The sequence below is a fragment of the Electrophorus electricus genome, chromosome 26, assembly GCF_013358815.1.
Source record: "Electrophorus electricus isolate fEleEle1 chromosome 26, fEleEle1.pri, whole genome shotgun sequence".
Classification (NCBI taxonomy): Eukaryota; Metazoa; Chordata; class Actinopteri; order Gymnotiformes; family Gymnotidae; genus Electrophorus; species Electrophorus electricus.
In genome coordinates, this window is record NC_049560.1 from 7,306,890 (window position 1) to 7,327,129 (window position 20,240).

At 37.8% G+C, this 20,240-nt stretch overlaps 2 protein-coding genes across 3 annotated transcripts; both read left to right on the top strand.

The window, feature by feature from the left end:
* Window positions 1-1,977: 1,977 nt before the first annotated feature.
* Window positions 1,978-6,590, top strand: mob3c (MOB kinase activator 3C). The gene is made up of 4 exons (XM_027006868.2): window positions 1,978-2,279; window positions 4,244-4,762; window positions 5,323-5,525; window positions 5,757-6,590. The coding sequence occupies exons 2-4, from the start codon at window positions 4,345-4,347 to the stop codon at window positions 5,784-5,786; spliced, it is 651 nt and encodes a 216-aa protein (XP_026862669.1). The 5' UTR covers window positions 1,978-2,279; window positions 4,244-4,344; the 3' UTR covers window positions 5,787-6,590.
* A 4,181-nt stretch (window positions 6,591-10,771) lies between these two features.
* On the top strand, window positions 10,772-20,240 carry mknk1 (MAPK interacting serine/threonine kinase 1). 2 transcript variants are annotated; one of them, XM_027006931.2, is made up of 14 exons: window positions 10,772-10,861; window positions 11,756-11,827; window positions 12,360-12,456; window positions 12,607-12,714; window positions 13,011-13,108; window positions 13,214-13,293; window positions 13,418-13,491; window positions 13,616-13,720; window positions 13,809-13,864; window positions 15,421-15,516; window positions 15,914-16,108; window positions 16,668-16,832; window positions 16,983-17,026; window positions 18,441-20,240. In XM_027006931.2, exons 2-14 carry the CDS (start codon window positions 11,774-11,776, stop codon window positions 18,658-18,660), a joined length of 1,392 nt encoding a protein of 463 aa, XP_026862732.2. In that variant the 5' UTR covers window positions 10,772-10,861; window positions 11,756-11,773; the 3' UTR covers window positions 18,661-20,240. The 2 variants fall into 2 exon arrangements, with proteins under 2 accessions (XP_026862732.2, XP_035379216.1); XM_035523323.1 differs by having other exon boundaries at window positions 12,610-12,714.

The window sequence follows — 20,240 nt, forward strand, 5'->3', positions numbered from 1 at the left end:
ACACGAATTTAACAAAAGATCCTATCGTGAGCTCTGCGGGGACCCGTACATTTTTACCTCGCTGTGTTATTTTAGTCCGACAATATCGATTGTTTTGTTTCCAAATCGATATCAAGTAATATTATACCAGTATCGATACTGTTAAGTCTTCTTGCCTATAGGTAAAAGAGGGGAGTTCTTTGTTATTTCTGCACGCAAGCATGTACATCCGCACAATCTTCCAGTTTAATAACAGGAACTAACCATTGATCTATTTAATAAAACCCCGTTAAGTTGTTCCAAAACGTCTGACGTTTTCAGGAGTTATCTTCATATCAGCTATGCCGTTCAAATGTCCTTAATTAAAATCACTAGTACTTAAAAAGAACAGCCAATTTAAGTTGCTTCGCTTGATTTGCTATTCACTTTGTCACCATTGACATTGCTAAGCTTTGGGACTCTGATATGAAAAATGGCTACAACTGTATCGTTTACATTATTTTACATATAAGTCTGTACTGTATCTCATAACACAGTTTACTTTTACAGTTTATTTAGAGTAATATACAAAGTAGGTTTTGGTATTAGACTTTACACAACCTTAAAAGGTTTACACGAGACTGACCATTATCAGTACATAATTTGTATTATGTCATTTGTATTATGTAAGTAAACCATAACAACATAGATTTACGTGTTTTGAAGTTGTATGGTCATAGGGTCAGGTCTGATCCTCCGCACAGATAGCAGCTGTCATTGTAATTGCTGGAATAGTTTAGCTTTGTAAAATAGCCAACACAGCATGACTGACAAAATAGCCAACACAAGCCTTATACCTGAAAAGGGTTGTCCTTTTAGATGCCGTAAATGTTGTATATGCTTGCTAAACCTTGGCCTTACTATATAAAATATATTATCTATATATAGTCTGTCCAGTTTCACTTTCAGATATGATAAAGAAAAGACTGTAAATCCAACACATTTTCATGATTAAATCCAACAACAAAGGTGTGTAGAGGCAAATCTATTCTGTTTTTATTCCTTCATTTTGATTAATCCATTCAGAAGCAAGGCAGATATTCCCCCATTTGTTATTTGAAATAGCAAATATAATGCAGTGTAAACCACAATAGAAATATAACAATGGAGTGTAAAGTGCATTCAAGGCCAAAAACTCGGGTTTATACCTCAGATCTATTTAGTTTGATGAAATGTCTCCATCTGGTGGGTATAATTGGTTTTACCGCTTTGTGAATGAACAGACCATTTGAGATAACAGTCACGTGAAATTTTCAGATGATGAGAATTATATGACATTTTACATGTAGTTTTAACTTATAAAGCTTGTTTGGCTTTAATATAACAAAATACCAGAGAGATAAGTAGTTAATCTAGATACAAATGGCAACACAGCAACTTATTGGAATGTTGTTTTTTTGTTTCTTTTTGTTTGTTTGTTTGTTTGTTTTTTGGGGGGAATCTTCTTCTTTTTGTGCAGAAATGTGAAACATTTCACAGGGAATATCCTATAAGGAGAACTGTCCCTGATGGACAAAGCATACTTGATTTAGTTTTATTCTGCAGTCTGTTAATTGTCATATATTGTCTATAAATCATCCAATGGAACTACAAATATATGCTCTCTCACAAGAGCTGTGAAGTCTGAGCTGGCATGGTGAGTTTTTCTTTTCCCATTACAAACAAACCTTTACAACCCTCCTGACATTGTCATAATGATTGTTGGAGAAAAAAAAAAATCGGTAGTAGTTTAAGACACTCCTTAAATGACTGGCACACTTGCATATAGGTGCAATATGTTTGTGTGATTTGTTTGACAGAACTCAAGCTAAGGACGTGGTTTTCAAGTGTTAGTGTTTGTGGGCAGGAGCCAGAATGAAAGGGGAAGGAATAACAAGAGGGTTGGGCTGCTCCTCCTACAGCCAATGAGAGCTCCCCTTTTAGACTCAAGCTACCCCAAGTACACACACACACACACACACACACACACACTGTCATACAGAGGCAATGGGGCCTAGCAGACACAATCAGGATATGACATCATTCACAGGAAGCAGAGCCAAACAACTTTTCTTTCTGTTCTCTCTGGTCTTTTGTGTTTTTTCTGAAACAATTTTAAGTGATCAAGTTTGCTGATGCGTAAGAGACAAAAAAGTTTCTTCAGAGGGCAGACCCGAAGTGATCCATGTCCTCAGGGAGATAAATAGAGACAGAGGAATTCTCCTCAGCTTTCCCACAGATCCCCACAGCATTCCAAACATTCAAAGCGGGACTCAAGCCAGGTACTGTAAGGAAGGTTTTTTTTCTCTACCTCTCTTTGACTCCTAGACATTGTACAAACATCAAAAACTGCTTTTACTTTGCTTAATGTTGCATTCTTTATAAAATGCTCTCGATTTCTACTACAGTTACCGTACATTAATTTACATGAGAATACACAAGCGTATAAATCTGCTGGAGGGTGTGAGTGCATGAAAGTTGTGCTTGTGCACAAAATGCTCTGTTCTGAGCATTTTGCCCTGCACATTACATAAAGCATTGATGTATTATTAAACTTTTATGATGTACTGTCTAAGCTTTATGACTGAAGAATCGGCCAATTTTCTTGTAGATCAGTGTCCCTCATGGCAACATGCAGCCACTGTGACTCCGGGGTGGTTATAGATTTCAAAAGTGTTCACGCTGTCCTGCCTAATTCTACCCTCTCAACTTCACTAAGCTAACAGAAAATAATTTGTTGCCTGAAAGAGAGGCAAAGGTTTTTTGGGGTGATACTTTGATTCTGAAAAGTATTTAGTGTCTCGCATATATGAAACATTTGTGGTTGAGAAGTTTTACTCAGATTATGGTGACCAGTCTCCTTTTGGATGGAGACCCACTCGTTTGAAAGAAGGCAAGACAGAGAGAGAGAGAGAGAGAGAGAGAGAGAGCGAGAGCGAGGGGCTGAGGGGAATACACAGACGTGACGCAGGCACAGAAAACAAAGAGGCTCAATTCCAGACCCAAATTTGAGCACTCCACCAATGTCTGGATATGGAATCATTTCACAGTGGAAATCAGTGGCTGGGCTGCAAAGTGTGCTCCTCTTCTGCCAAGCGGGAGGGCTAATTCCATATATGCCAAGTAATATGTTCAGGTGATGTGGCTGCGTAGGAGTCATTGGGTACAAAAGACTGCAGAGTGGCAGAACAGGCTGTAAACAGGCTGAGGGGGTTACGGTTAAGGTTACTCCAGGACAATCACGGCATCAAATCTAATGAAGGAAAAACAGGAAAACAGGTGATCACACTGAAATAGTTGTATCAGTAAAGACACCTATTAGAATAGAACCCATATGTCACAAATATTAACTACTATGCAATACAATGCATTAGAGAAAGGTTACCCACTAAAGATTAAAAAAGATATAGCACTGCTTAGTTCCTGCACATCATTTAAAATACCAAATGTAGGCCTTTTGTTTCATAAAATTGATGTTTCATTAGTTTAACTCATGACATCAAATGAGAGACATAACATCATGTGTTGTTTTAACGTCTGCATTTTCAATAACAAAGGCCTTTTAATAATTACTAATAATAATTAATAATTTTACATTTGATGTTAATTAGACCGATGCTACCTCCATTATGGAATGTACGTTCAGCGTTTTTACCTTTTAATCTATTCACATTTACTACCTGCAGAGAAATGCCAGTTGTTTAGTAACACTTTCTTCATTCAGGGGTAAGGCTTTCCCAGATACTGTGGTTCAGTACATATGGACTTATAGCTTATTATCCATCATATATTATGATAATGTAACCATCAGAACTGAGTGTTCTCTTAACCAAAACATAATTAACCATAAACCAGGTTAACATAATTAACCATAAACATAATTAAGTTTAAGAAGAACCAAAATTAAAGTACTTGTCTGGGTGTTTGGTATGTTTGTAGCATTGCAATGATTTTTTTTCTATGCTAAATTTGTCAGCTTTTACTTTTTTGCATTGATGCAATGTGTAAAAATTCTGACGTTTTGTGACTCTAAAAACATTTGCAATGGAAACAATATATAGTCTATATATTCAGGCTATGTATTTTGTAAATAATTGACCTACATCAGAGCTTTTAAACTTATATTGTATTCAGTGTAATTATTTATTTCATTTAAATTAGCCAGATATAATTGATATTTAATCAAACTGAATTGTCAGGGGGAAAAAATTGAATGTAACCTTTTCCCTATTCATCTACATTCTAGAAACTTTTCTAAGTTGATGGAATAGAAGACCAAACCTTCGGCTTTCCATCCATCCTGACTATCACTGGTCCAGATTCTACTATTGGACCCAATTCAAGGACATGGCTCTGTGCCTGGGCCAAGTCTTCAGCAAAGACAAAACGTTCAGGCCTCGAAAGCGATTTGAGCCAGGCACCCAGCGCTTTGAACTATATAAAAGAGCACAGGCATCACTGAAGTCAGGGCTAGACCTCAGAAAGGTTGTGCAGCTGCCCGAGGGAGAGAACATCAATGACTGGATTGCTGTTAATGTTGTGGATTTCTTCAACCGCATCAACCTGATCTACGGGACAGTCGGTGAGTTCTGCACAGAGAGAAGCTGCCCTGTCATGTCCGGAGGTCCTCGTTACGAGTATAGATGGCAAGATGGCAACCAATATAAGAAGCCCACCAAACTCCCAGCCCTCCAGTACATGCACCTGCTGATGGACTGGATTGAAACGCTCATCAACAATGAGGACATCTTCCCTACACGTGTAGGTGTGTGAGCTCCACAGTGTTCTCCCTGAGACCTTCACCTGCTGGTCATTCACTTCTGGGATTAAACTGACTGTAACTATGGAAACTGGGATGTATTGAGCTGAGGTTCTACACGACATCTGGCAAGTGCCTCAGAGCCTGCTGGATGCGCTACAGTGCATCTAAAAATGCTATTATGTGAATCTGTGGCCATGGTGTTGCATTAGGGAAGTAAATAAAGGGCCTGCCCAATGTGTTTTTGGATTGAGATGAATATGTGATAAAGGTTAATGGCAGAACATCAGAGTGTCCTGGAAATTGGAAAAAGGGACATATTCTAAGAACGAACTGAGAATACTGCATTACGACTGGAACGCCTAATACTGAACTAAATAAAAAAAGATTCAGATATATAGAAAAATATTTGTCATGCTACAGTATATAGGACACTGAACAATTAAATCAGTTAAGCATAATATATACAGTATATACTTGAAATCAGTCTTAACATGAACCTAATCAAGAATATTTCTTTATCTTACTTTTCTCAAGGTTGATCATAAGTCTTTCTTTTGTTTCAGGGGTGCCTTTTCCAAAAAACTTCCAGCAGGTGTGTAAAAAGATCGTAAGCCGGCTCTTCCGGGTGTTTGTCCATGTGTACATCCACCACTTCGACAGCATTTGCAACATGGGTGCTGAGGCCCATGTCAACACCTGCTACAAACACTACTATTACTTCATCTCTGAGTTTGGTCTCATCGAACAATCTGAACTGGAGCCACTGGTGAGAACAATGTTTTTAACCTGGAGGTTGCAAAGGTAATATCTGTAAATGATTTTGACTTATGAACCCTCATGCATTTTATTCTTCCTCCAGAGTCTCATACAGCCCTTTGTAGTGAATAGGGTGCTTTTAATATGTTATTTAGAAATGAATGTTATTTAGCAAACCAGGAGTGTATCAAATTATTCCAAATTTGATAACACAAAAATGTCACATTTTCTTTTCCAACAGAGACCCATGACAGAGAGGATCTGTAACTAAAACAAGTTGAACAACTTAATTTTCCAATTTCTGATATCTCAATGAGCCTAGCATCTCAAGTATTCAAACCATCTAATATTTGCCTTCAAGAATCTTTTTTTAAATTTTTTTTTTTATTGCTGTATTAGGATCTAATGCTACAATGTAAATGAGCCAAGTAGACAAATAGCTGTTGTTTCAAAAATAATCTAGAATATTTAATGAAACATCACCTGATTTGTCCAATAATACTATTTTTGTCAGTTAATTTTAGAACGTTTGCTTACACAAGAAATTTCAAATAGGCAACTTCCAAAAGGGCATTATAAATTTCACATAGCATCATAATTGGTGCCTGATGTGATTTTATCTTACTGTCTTAAATTCATCCTTTTAGCACAAGACATTTGCTGCAATCCGTCAACCAAGAACTAAGATTTTTTTTTACCTTCTACATGTGAAAGATTAATATAAACATGAATAATTACATTTTTGGAACATTCTATAATATGTAGAATGTTTACAAAAGTACAAGTGTTAGTATTATAATTTATCTGCCTGAAGAGGAGCAGAGGACTGTTTTTGCATGGCACGTCCAAGAACTGGGATAGTTAGAGGAAGACTGGGACATAACATTCTTTATCCATCTTCTGCACATTCCACAGTGCAGGGGGTTAACAGGGTATGGCTGTTTCTTTAAACTTATAAAAATGTATTGTGTTGTTTTCCCTTTATTTTATTTATGCATGCTTTTAGAGACATATTAATGACATCATTTTCATAACACTTTTCTTATACAGATCAGATGAACAATTAAAGAACTTCTTGCAAAAAGTGCATGACTCGTAATTTAGCTTTCAAGTGAATTTAATAAGGGTGTGTGTGTGGGGGGGGGGGGGGGGGGTGAGTTTAGTAAATAACCTGGATCTGTTAACTTGGGAGTTTGTGGAAATTGAGGGTTTTCTGTTCCAAAAAGTATTTAAGTGGATAGTTGCTAAGCCAACATACTCTGTGAAGCTATCCTGCTATTTAGCAGGTTTACTAGACATTAATTAAAGTTAATTGTCAGAACACTCACTGCTGCGTGAACATTCCTAAAACTAATCCTAGGATTAAACCGACATTGCAGCTCATATTGTTCATTCCAAGTAGTTGCGATTCTACGATTTTACCCTTAGGGAGGCTCAGCCCCCAGAGAAAATGTGGAACACTAAACATAGTACTTCCGCAATACAGGCCTCAAAAATTCTGCACATTTGTGTGTGCATGTGCTGGTGTTGTATACTCCTATTCTGAAAATAATTAATTTAAACATTTGACAGGAATGGTTAAGGCCAGGAAGTGGTTTATTGTATTGCTTTGTGTTGTGTGTCATTGCAGTTCTAGTTGTGTTGCATACATATAAAGTGAGTTAGCAAGGGCATAGCACATAGTATAGAACAGGACTCTAATCTTTTCTGCAAAGGGCAGGTATAATTAAATTTCATTTTAAATAAGAGAAGACAAATGCAGTCAACTATCTGAAGATTATTTATCAAGTAGAGATTTAAAACTGCATGTACACTGGCTCTGTGCAGAAAACATCCCTAGTGTAATAAAGCCAAACAAAGAAGAACTTCACAGCCATCCAATAAACTGACTAGCTAGTTCGAGTGTACAGGAAATGTTTGGGGCAGAAATGTTGACCATCTATTGCCGTCCAAATGAAACTCGTGTTAGGCTAAGTTCCATAATTTGCACACTCACCTGGCTGTTGCTAGCCTTTGTTCCCAGTATGACCATGTAAGGTAAAAAATAAATAAATAAATAAATTACTAAAAATAAAAAAACTTTGGATACTCATCTATGAAAAAAACAACCATTCCTTCAAGCTATGCAGTAAGACTCAATACACCCTGAAAGATGCTCCTGGAGAACTTACGTCAGCAGGTGACTTGGGTAGTGAATAATAACTTGATGTAAGTCATATGCAAAACCTGTGGAAATTAGACTTCTTCATGTAATTTTTAAAGTAAAGCTAAACTATTACACTACCACTATAAACATATCCCTACAGAAATGAAATAGTTAATGGAAAATCGTAACATTTTAATTATGTGTAAAACGTTTACTTTACATTTTCTTGCTGTGTAATTATTCTTGGTTACATCATAAACTATATTAAACTAGGAAGTCATCACATAACAGGAAATAGTCACACAATAGCTGATAGGCTACATGTTGAATGACTAAATAGGTATTAGGTATTAGGCTTTGCAATTTAACGAACTCGTTTATTGACTCATTCACCTTTTTTGGAATGCCAACTGTCTTTCCTTTGCTAACATTACTGTGTTGTCTTTTAAAGTAGGCTAAATTAATAGTCTGCATACGTAAACTTTAAATTTTAAGTTCCGATAGAGTGAAATAGAGTTTTTTTTATCATTAGAATCCATGTTGAACCCATGTTCGAAATTATCCATGTCCGCTCTTCAGTTAAATTCAGTCTACTCAGATGAAATTCAAGGAGAGATGACTCTAGCTAGATATGCCGGAGTTGTGGCGAATTGAGGACCCCAGTTGCGAGATGAATCCCCGCGTACGTTCGTTTTATATCGATCAAAAGTATGAGACAAAGATCGCAGATTTCAGTCAACAGCTATGGAAATCGCTGATGTAGAGTAAAACTATGTTACAGTACAACTATCAGTAGAAATCCAAGTTAATCCCCCTTTATTTGAGCTATATTCTGATCAAAAGCATCAGCCTAGGATCATACGTTTCAGTGAACACAATATTTTATAACCGACATGTATATAGATTATATATACATTTTATAGTTTTATATCCATGAAACTTATCAGGAAACTGGTTTTTCGCGTATATATGGCCAAAATAATTAGGATCTTGGGTCAACAAAACGTTACAAGAGGATGCTTTTAATAGCAGAATACCTGCATCCCCTCTTAATTCTGGGTATGGCCATGAAACGTATAGAGGAAACACAGACTGGTCACTGCACAAAGTTCACATTCTATTGTACATTTTGAAATCAATTTCATTGAATGTGTTATAGTTTTCTAAACTAAAATTTGTTTTATATTTGTGAAATGGGATAAGGCTGTCTTGAATTAACATTTTGGTGACTGTAAAAGTTTGTTGAAAAGATATTTCTGCACATTTATAGAAATAAAATGTAATAGTAATGTTTATTTCAGAGTTGAATAACAGCGCTCATAAAAAGCTACCTAAGAAGATCGCAAAAAGCAAACAAAAAAACAGTGCAATGTTAGACCAACCATTTTAAGGTTTACAACAACAATTATAAAAATGCACAAATTTTAAAATGAAAAACAATAAAAACCAGAAACAACCTAGAGCGTTCGAGCTCCGTCCATTTTTATTTGCAAGCTGAACACGTTGTCATGGTGTTACCATCTCTTATAAAAGTCACAACATGTCTGGAAATAAATCAGTCAAGTCTTATCCAAGTCATACATATTGGACTCTAACTTGCTGTACTGGCTAGGATGTATTCCATGAGTAAATGACAAAGCACCTTTGTAAGCTTCTCTGGATAAGAGTGTCTGCTAAATGCCATAAATGAAAATGCAAATGTTAAGACAATGTTATTGAGAATAAAGTGCAAATGAGGACAGAAAATAGTTACCCATGTACTGCCTAAAAAGGTAAGTTTATAGGCCCCGATGAAAGGAAGGGAGCTAGAGTTTAGGTGGAGTTTGTTTCATCACTGAGCAGTGTGGAAACTAAAGGAGCATGACCTAGACACATGTGCGTGCTTATATTTTAAGGAGGGACATGTCAAGGGACCAGAGATGGAAGCCAAGGTTCAGAGCAGTGACAGGCAGAGCCTTCTGAAGCTTGGAATGTAGGAATTAGAACGTTCTTGAGCAGGAAGCTAGTGTAGTGATATCAACAGTGGAGTCACAGGGGAGAACTTTGGATGTTATGGATAAAATGAGTTACAGCATTTTGAATGTTTTGTAGAAGAGAAACGCCATGTAAGGTAAGGCCTGAAAAGTTCAAGTTACAGTAGTCAAGTCTGGAGACAAACCCCTAAGGAACTGTATGGAGATGAGCCATTCCAGGTTACATGGCAGCATGATTCCTGAAGATAGGATCAGAACCAAGCAAGAAAAGTGCTGCCAATGGTTGAAAGTGCTGAAATAAGCATGTAGTGGTTCATAGTATCAAAAGCAGCGTACATGTCTATTAGAATGAGAAAAGAGGACACATGGACAGAATTAAGAGGGAATGTGTTTTTTTGGCAGGTGGTCTGCTTTAAAAAACATCCCTGTGCAACTTCAATTCTGTTGATCCTATCTTAAAATTATTTTAGCCAGATAGTCTTATATATAAGTATAAGACTTGACTATATATACGCCAATAAACCAATATGTTTCCTGCATACGTGGATGTATATACATGTCGGTTTAAAATACTGAAACTACTCTGTGTTGACCGGAACCTATTATCCTTTGCTCATTCTTTTTATCCGTATAGAACTATAATAAACGGGGATTGCCCTCGTTTTCGATTGAAGGTCGCATTGAATTTTGTTCTACTCTTTAAATCAGCAGTTTTCATCACTGTTGGCTGAAATCTGCGATATAGATTATATATATATATATATATATATATATATATATATATATATATATATATATATATAGAGAGAGAGAGAGAGAGAGAGAGAGAGAGAGAGAGAGAGAGAGAGAGAGAGAGAGATTAATAAACTGTCTCAGAGTTGACTGAGTATGCTAAACAGCCTATGGAATACTATGTGCAGATAAAGCATATTTTTGTTCTATGGCATTCCTGATTGCAACTGTTTTGAATAATGTAAGATCCGGGAGCGTAAAGTTAATAGGATAGTATAAAATAGTTTAATGAATAAGCATATATGATTGATAAATTATTTAGAGTTAAATTGTAATCACTCATTCGCTCATGTACATCCAATGGAGGTTAAGAAACAAGATGGGCGGGTTATACTAATGTTGTGTTTTCGTTTGACTTTTCCATCTGGCCCGTACATGTCTAGGCTGGAAGAGGCAGTCGCCAGGCTTTTAGTTTCATTTGGGCACAGTATCCAGGTTTGGTTCTTCTCATGTTTAATGGACAGGATATTCTGTTACAACTGCAACTATTCTGTTACAATATCAAGTGCACCGAATCATAGTCTGTTAAGCTAGCTAGACAAAAAGTTGTTTGACTAGTTAACGCCAGCTAGCTAACCTCGCTAAGCTAATGTTACCGTTCATTACCAGGCTGCGTGAAATAAGCGACATTACAGATTCTCAGCGTTATCTTTTAACTAGTTAGAAACTGGCCAGTTTTTTTAACGCAACATGACATGTTTTTTAATCTAGTTATCAAGCCATGTAGCAGCACTGTATTGTCCCACTGTAGCTAGCAAGGTATCACTTTAGACAACTGTCTACATGCTAGCTAATAGCTAAGTAGCTAACTATCACTTTTGTATAGTCTGCTTAGTGTAGAACCAGCTATTTACTTTACTGTAGTCATCTTAAGAGAGAGAGAGAGAGAGAGAGGAAGAGAGTTTGCTGTGTATAAATTTCGGACTTGGAGGAAGTCTGTCGTGTGTTGAAGCCAGTTACGCCCTCCAACTAACGTTAACTAAGATAGCTATCTTAGCTATTTTAAGTCGTACCTAGCTAGGCTAGCTAACTAGTAAGTCACTTGTTGCTGGGCGGTAACTAGACAGTTAAACATCGATTAAACGTTTGAACATAATTTACCACGTTATCATTCCAAGTCTAAATCTTGATTCAAATACTAATCATCTGTTTTGTGATGTTTGGAACATTCCCCTCAACAAGATTAGTTACTTGACAGCACTGGTCAAACATGATAAACAGTTAGACTTAAGACCCGTAAAATGGGTAAATAATAATTTGACGCTTATATAGAATATGATCCTCGTCCTTCAGCAGTTGATCAACTTGCCAATAATTACGTCTCTCCAGCTTGTTTTTTTCTGAACCATGGTGAGACAGACTCAGATCACGGATCTGCAGGCGTTTCACTGCACCCGTCAGGTAATATCTTTTTAACTGTCTGTTTTATTAGACAGTTTAAGCAGCATAATGTTAATATACATTGGCTCCCACATTTAACGATGTATTTAAATGCGTTAATACATCTAGCTGTGCTAGCTGTTATTAGTCACTCATCCATTTAAAATCTGCCCTCGTGACCCACTGATCTTGTGGGTCGCACTTTTCCTGGTAAGAGGTCACATTTAAAGTTAGAACATTAGTAGTTGTAACATTACATATACAAACATTTAAACTTGTTTTAGTGTCACAGCTGTTTTAAGCTCTACTGCCTACCTACTATTTCTATGGCAGCTATAAGGTAACATTGAAGTACCAGTCATTCAAGGTCACCGTTTGGTCTTCTTGTAAATGTCAATCACCAGCTGTCCTGTGTTCACCTACCTGGCAGGAACATCAGATAAATTAAATTCTGTAATTACATGTCTTGCCAAGTGCTTGGTCTATAATTAACCAGTATCAGGTGATATATATGGTCTTTGTTGCTTTATGTGTGATTGTTTGTGTGCCTCAGGTAAGCAGTAGCTCTTTGGCATCTGGGCCATCTGATGGTGATGTTGCTCACCCTCCTCCTCCTCCTTCCCCCAACTGTGCCTCCCAAACCCCTTCAGGTATAGGTTCAGCCTCTTAATGTAGTTAAATTCCCAAGTTGATCTGAATGAAAATGAAACATTTCTTATTAAAATTTGTAGCTCAGAAAGACTTTTGTTACAGAGAGTCTCTGTTTTGACTGCACCTCGGTCTCTGTATGCCTTCTTTAGCAGCAATGACAGAGAGCAGTCAGCCAGTGAACATTATGGACTCAGGGATGCGCAGGAAGAAGAAACGCAGGACTCGAGCTGCAGACAGCTTCACTGGCACATTCAGTGGTAAGTCTCTCTAAGCATTCTGTCCCGTGTGCCCTGTTTCAGAACATTATTTAATGTGCCCATAGGAACGTAGAATGGCCCCGTCACTGCTGAACCTGCCACTACATTCTCTCTATCTTTGACCATGTGCTAACGTTACCAGCATCTGCTCTGTCAGTGTAGGGTCTGTTTAATGCATGCATACTTTTTATTTTTTTAACAAAGGGGAACAGGAAGGGGGTGTTTTCATGGTGGACTGTCTCTCTGTCATTCAAATAGAACTTAACATTGCACTAACACTGTGAACTAAATTGTAGATTTGTACAAGCTCACAGAGGAGGTGCTTGGGCAAGGGGCTTATGCTAAAGTCCAGGGCTGTGTGAATCTGCAAAATGGCAATGAGTACGCTGTAAAGGTCAGATGCCACAGCAGTGGTACAAAATTTTTAGAACCCTTTTTAAAATGCCATTTTTAGTACTTGAGATGAACTAACATGCAGCGACACTGTGTTTGGATTTAGATAATTGAGAAGATCGCTGGCCACAGTCGGAGCCGGGTATTCAGAGAGGTGGAGACATTATACCAGTGCCAAGGGAATAAGTAAGGTCCTTTCGCTAAAAGTCCTCAAGTCCTTGCAATTATAATTTATCAAACAGTTGACCTGGTTTCGGATTCTTTCAGTAAACTGACACACATAAGAATCTCTCTCTGTGTTGCACAACAGGAACATTCTTGAACTCATTCAGTTCTTTGAGGATGACAGTTGCTTTTATTTGGTGTTTGAGAAGCTATGTGGAGGTACAGCTCTATCAGATATTGTTACTCACTCCAGACTTTATGAAAAAAAGCTGAAGTTGACGGTTTCTCACTTTTTCTTTCTTTTTCTTTCCTGTTTTTCTTCTCTTCATTTTTGCTCCTGCAGGCTCCATTTTAACACACATACAGAAGAGGAAGCACTTTGATGAACGGGAAGCCAGTCGTGTGGTTAGGGACATAGCTCAAGCTTTGCACTTCCTGCACACCAAAGGTAGCGTTTGCTCATTCTTCCATTTACATGTTAGTAGATGAAGGAAGGCATCTGTTGAAATCATATGTACCCCTATTCCATCCTGTAGGAATTGCTCATCGGGATCTCAAACCTGAAAATATCCTGTGTGTATATGCTGACAAGGTATTTACTTTTTTCACTTTTGTGCTAGTAGTTGTTTTTAGGAGATGTTATTTATTATATTATTTACAGCATATTCAGAACATTTTCAGATCAATTTACTTGATGCACAGTGTTTCATTTTGAATGTATATAATCGCCCTTTTCACTCATCAGTTTGCATATCACCAATGACAAAGTAAAAACATTAATTAAAAATCAAAATCATTCTCTAAAAGTATTCAGACTTTTTATGCAATAATTTGAATAAGCCCCTTTATAGCAAATACAGCTGCATGTCTTTGGATACCTATACAAATTTTGAAACCAGGATTTGGGTAGTTTATCCTATTGTTCATGGCAGATTCTGTCAGGCCATGTCAGATTAGATGGTGAGTACTGATTATCTTCAGGTCTCTCCACAGATATTTGATAGGGTTAAAGCCTGGGGTTTGGTTGGGTCACTCAAGGATGTACAGAGAGGCCCTAAAACCACTCAGCTGTTGTTTTGGCCATGTGCTTCTGGTCATTGTCATGTTGAAAGGTGACCTGTTGCGTCAGTCTGACTTTGCGTGCACTGAGTGAGAATTTTCCAGTATTTGGCTGCATTCATCCTTTCCACAGTTGTTACCGTGTCGTTGTCCTGCTCATTGAGTAACACTCTGTAGCTAGATGCTGCCAACACAATGTTTCACCATAGGAATGGTATTACCCAGGTGATTGCTCGTTTTTCCACCAGATATGGGGTTTGTTGTTCTTCCCCAAAAGTTGCATGTTCTTCTCATCAGACCAGAGAACCCTTTTCTGCATTTTGCCCGAATTCTTTACATGTTGCTTAACATACTCCAAATGGGCTGCCATATGCCTTTTACTCAACAGTCGATCTCAGCTTTCCTCTCTGCCATAAAAGGCTCGAGTGCTGCATAGATGGTTGTTCGGTGCAACAGGTTCTCCCATCTCTGCACAGGACTCTTGGAGCTCTTTATAGTGACCATTGGGATCTTTCTTACCTCTCTAACAAAGACTCTTTTTACATGGATGCCCAATTTGGTAGATGGCCTTCTCTAGAAATGGTTAATGATGTTCCAAGCTTCTTCCATTGCAAAATTTAGATGCCAGAGGCTTGGTTTTTGTTTTGACAATGCAGATTTTGTGGGCCCTTATAGACCCAGTTGTGTGCCTTACCAAACTATACACAATCAATTAAAGTTGGTAGACTCCACCTGAGTTCTAGATGCAAGGATAATTAAAGCAATCAGGATGTACCTGACCACAATTTGGAGTGCTACAGCAGAGTGAATACTCCATTTGAAAATCAGAGTTTTCAGTTTTAGGTTGGTTTTTTTAAATCATATTTTCAAAAGTCTCAATAAACACATTCACTTTGTCATGGGTGTAGAATGATGGGTAAACCAAGTGTTTTCACTGACAATGTAGTTCAGTGGTATTAACCAGGTGATATGCATTGTCCAAGTATGAACAAATATATGCATGGCATCTAAAATACATCAGTATTTTTGCAGTTCTCAGGGTTAAAGACTTGGGGAACAGTAAGGTGAGTCATTTCTTTGTCTGTGCAGGTATCTCCTGTGAAGATCTGTGATTTTGACCTGGGAAGTGGAGTGAAGTTAAGCAGTGCCTGTACTCCCATAACTACACCTGAGCTTACTACACCGGTTAGGACACTTTATACACAACACACTTTTGAGACACTTGCTGCTAACTTAACAGATTGGAAATCTTTATAATATACCTCTGAAAACCTCAGTACTGCCACAAGGTAGTTTTTTTACTTTAAGAAATAGATAAGCAAGGGTGAAAGCATTATTGAAAGACAGTGCCACATTTGGAAGATGTATATTTCCCTTGTTTGACATAAAAAGGCTAAGGAAATTTTGGTTCTTGCAGTGAAAATTGTACTCCCTGCACCTACTTCCAAAAGCCAGATTTCTTATAAATTCATGTTTATTTTAACATATAGTGTTCGTTCATTCTTTTCATAAGCATAGATGTCTATTAGCATTTCATTTCCATGAAGTATGGTTTTGAAGACGCTGGGCTTTCTCTTCTTAGTGTGGCTCAGCTGAGTACATGGCCCCAGAGGTGGTGGAAGTTTTTACTGACGAGGCATCATTCTACGATAAGCGCTGTGACCTCTGGAGTCTTGGGGTCATCCTCTACATCCTCCTTAGCGGCAGTCCGCCTTTCACTGGCCACTGTGGCACTGACTGTGGCTGGGAGCGAGGAGAAACCTGCCGTGCCTGCCAGGTTTGATGCACTCTCCGCTCAAAGTAATAGAAGCACCTTGTCAGTACAGTTAGAAACAGTGGGCCTTCTGTTGCCTTAAGTTAGCCCGCCATCCAAATCTTCATCAAAGTTCACCTTCTGAACACAGGAGCACAGTTGGCTGGATATTTGCTGCTAAATCATTACCATGTCCATGTCTCTGCTGTGTTGAGAATAGCCCACCACCCAAATAATGTAATAAACTGACCATTGATGAGTTCTGTAAATGGGTGACTGGCAGAAAGTACATGGGAACAAATGGGCTACAGTGTGTAACTGTACACTTATAGAACAAACTTATAACATAGATGTACCTCATTAAGTGGCCAATGGGTAAAGGTATCGCTAACAAAGTGCGTGTACAAAAGGCATGAATTATCCAACTATATGGCACTAAAGTTTACCCATTTTGCAGTTTTCATATTCTTTTTAACACACCTCTTACTCCATGTAAGAACAAATCCTCAATCAAGCTAATTCACCCCATAGTGAGCCACCTGTCTTAGTGGGATTGAAGGTGGTAATTTCATTTCATGTGCAGAACAGCCTGTTTGAGCGAATCCAGGAGGGCAAGTACGAGTTTGGTGAGCGGGACTGGGCCCATATCTCTGACAGTGCCAAAGACCTGATCTCACGGCTGCTGGTGCGGGACGCCATGCTAAGGCTCAGTGCAGCACAGGTCCTGCAGCACCCTTGGGTGCAGGGGGTGAGGACATGGCTTCTTCACTTCCTTCATGTTATCCACCTTGAGTTTAAAAGAGACACCATACAAAAAAAAGAAGAACGACGAATAAATTAATAAATAATGTTATGTGATCTGTTGAAATTATTGTTTGTTTGTTTTGTTTCCTTGTAGAATGCTCCTGAAAGAGGACTTTCAACTCCACATGTCTTACAGAGGTATTGATCTTGTGGGCTTTTATGGATGATTGTTTTGAATATATTGGAGGTTGTAAAGTAGATATAACTGTTTCTAAACTATACAGTGCCCGCCATAATTATTGGCATCCCTTGTAAAAATTAGCAAAATGTAAAAAAAAACACTGCTTAATCCATTTGGTTTTTCATATTAAAATAACAATGATTGAAAGAAAAATCAAAATTGTTTATGAAATTCATCATTTTTCTCAAATCCTTATGCGTAATAATTGTTGGCAGTGAGAGCTCTGAGTATAATGTATAAGATATGGTAAGGGATTCTGAGAGAGTTCTTCCATATGCAATCACTAATTCTGAGATTCTGGGTGGGGGGGCAGGAGATGGGGGTGTTATGTCAGGGGACTGGCATGGCCAAAACCTTGATTCGGTGGTTATAGAACCATTTTTGTATTGATTTTAAGGACTAGTTTGGATCATTGTCCAATGAAGCATCTTTGCTAAGGGAGTAAGATTTTGATTTAATACCTGCTGGTTCTTGATGAATCCAAACATGTTATCCAAAGCTTTTGGAAGAAATACAGTACTTCAGTACAGTACAATTCTTCACAGTGGGGATGAGAGACTTTTTTGCATGGCAATTATTGTGACTACGTCAAACCTGCTTCTGGTGTTTGGTGTCAAATGGCTTTATTTTGGTCCATCAGACAATAGAACAGAGTGCCACTGAAAGATTCAGTAATGTCTTTCAAACTGTATATGCTTTTTTTTTGTAGGTGCTTGAGTTTGTAGTGGCTTTCTTCTAACAACCCTCTCAGACAACTTGGGGTTTATGTGGGTGGTGTCTGATTGTAGTCTCGGTGATGTCCCCAGGTGTGATCTTTAAGGATTCTTTGACCACTCAACTCCTCCTCCTTGTTATGCATAGGGACATTTACACACAAACAGCCTCTTCCTGGGAGACTCTTAAACTTCTTAATGATTGTCCTGATAATGTAAATAGGCATTTTGAACTGTTTAGCAACTTGCTTTATAGCAATTTCCTGGTTTTGTGTGGCCTAACAATCTTTTGTTGAATATCGATGATGTATGATTAAAGGACTTTGGACTAAGTCACCTTCTATTTATACCCCAGAGATAAAGGACATCATGGTTGGCCATTTACATGTTCCTAACCACTCAGGTGAATTTTAAAACATAGAATATGGATATGTCACTTAATTTCACTTAAAATAATTTCTAGGGATGCTGATAACTATACTTAAAAGAAGGTAATATTTAGAATGGTAGATAAGAAGGATAAGCAATAAATGATGTTTTTCTAGCCTGTTTTTGTTACCAAGTGGCATCAGTATTTGTGGAGGGGATTGTATGTATTTATCATGTTTTTCTCCAGTTCTCTAAGTGGTATTATAACCTGTGTATTTGTGTGTGTTAGGAACTGCAGCACTAAGGACTTGACTCAGTTTGCAGCAGAGGCCATGGCCTTCAACAGGCAGCTGTCCCAGCAGGATGAGGAGCAGCAGGACAGCGGGACCATTGTGTGCTCCATGAGACTCTCGCCCCCGTCCAACTCGCGCCTGGCCCGTCGCAGGGCACAGTCCCTTGCCCTACGCAGCACCAGCCAATACCTGGCCTCCGCTCAGGTGACAGAGTAAAGCTGGCTGCTCCATAAATGGGAGCTGTGTACTTAGTGCCTGTGCTTGACTCTGTTGCAAACTCAAAGCCAGTGCTGTTGACTATTTGTTGCATTTCAGCCTGTGTGAACTGATAATTACATATAATATAATACCAAGCACACCAGTGGATTTTTGTTAACTCTAAATGTAAGCACTTGCTACACCTTTTGCTCTGTTTTCAAGGGTTAATACAGGTTAGCAAATCGGAGTTAGGACACATACAGAGGATGAACTGAACAACAATATTTCTCTGAAAAATCCATTTTTGGTTGGGCTGCATAAGTCATGTACACCTTTGATGTGCTACACAGTTGGTAAAGTGCACGTGAAGCTGTCAAGGATTTCTGAATATTTAAATATTTATTAATGTATTTTCAGCCACAAATATTTGGTATCAGCTGACTATAAAGGTGCTCGGATAGAAGGTGAAATGCTGATGCCGTGACTTTAACACACCTACTAGACCAACACTCATTTTATTGTGATCATTTTTAAAGATCCATTTTAGGAGGGGTTTTAGTTAGACCACTGAGAGCTTTTGCTATGTTTCATTGGATAATTTTGTCCAGTTATTTTCAAAAGCCAGAATGAACAATGTCATGATAGCACTTGAAATTCAGTACATAACACTATACTACATTGGTATTTGGGCTTCATCTCCAGATAAATTGTGGTTAACACAAATGCATTTTGCACATTGTTTTTGCACATCATATTATGGCCAGATCTCTCAATGTTACTGACTCAGTAGGTAGCATTCTCTGTACAATTCTAGACTGGCAATGTTTCAAAACAAAAGATATTGTTTCTCTCGGTGTTGTGTTGAGATTTTATTGTCTTTGATTTCCTCTTTTTTCTTTTATGTATTATCCTGCATGTTTCCTTTTCCAGTGTTTTTATATTGCAGTATTTGATTTTATATTTGTAATGTTCTTCAATAGTGAAAACATCTTTTAAACAAAACTTGTATCTTTTGCATGTCCAGAATTAACTATATGTGCTGATCCACAATGTAACTTCTGAAGTAACTTTAGCATAGCATCAGTGTAACTTGCTCTTTTGCCATTAAAAAAAAATTGGAAGCACTTATTGGGAGCAACCTTTAACCAAAGACTTCACTCAAGCAAGACGAGTAATTCATTTAAAAATAAATGGTACTTCAAATGTTATAATTTGTAATATCCTCTGCTCTGTCCCAATGGTAGTGCTATAAGCCATCTCATGTTAAGAGATCCCTTGTGTTCAGGCTGTTGTTTTGTAAACTAGAAGAATGTGTTGGGAAGATGTTTACCTTTTTGTTTTGATGGTGAAAGCAGGTGCCATCCTGTCTTTATTAAATTGGTTTTTGGTGGTCAATGCAACATTGCTTTTGTAAAAGCAAATCCTACACCTATACTAATATCCTCTGTTGCCAAAAATAACTATTTGTATTTAATCTTGTAATACTTAAACCTACTCTAATCTTTCAACATCTGGAATATGATGGGTGTTTACAGTAGCACCTGATATGAAAATTTAAGAAATTTATGAACATTAAACTGGATTTCTTTTCATGTGAA

What these genes read in the sequence shown, in the direction of transcription:
- mob3c (XM_027006868.2), top strand. Translation starts at nt 4,345, where the DNA reads ATGGCTCTGTGCCTGGGCCAAGTCTTCAGCAAAGACAAAACGTTCAGG. An exon ending in CATCTTCCCTACACGTGTAG is followed by an intron (nt 4,763 to 5,322) that starts GTGTGTGAGCTC and finishes CTTTTGTTTCAG; the next exon opens with GGGTGCCTTTTCCAAAAAAC. An exon ending in AATCTGAACTGGAGCCACTG is followed by an intron (nt 5,526 to 5,756) that starts GTGAGAACAATG and finishes CTTTTCCAACAG; the next exon opens with AGACCCATGACAGAGAGGAT.
- mknk1 (XM_027006931.2), top strand. Translation starts at nt 11,774, where the DNA reads ATGGTGAGACAGACTCAGATCACGGATCTGCAGGCGTTTCACTGCACC. An exon ending in CTTCACTGGCACATTCAGTG is followed by an intron (nt 12,715 to 13,010) that starts GTAAGTCTCTCT and finishes ACTAAATTGTAG; the next exon opens with ATTTGTACAAGCTCACAGAG. An exon ending in CACCTGAGCTTACTACACCG is followed by an intron (nt 15,517 to 15,913) that starts GTTAGGACACTT and finishes TTCTCTTCTTAG; the next exon opens with TGTGGCTCAGCTGAGTACAT.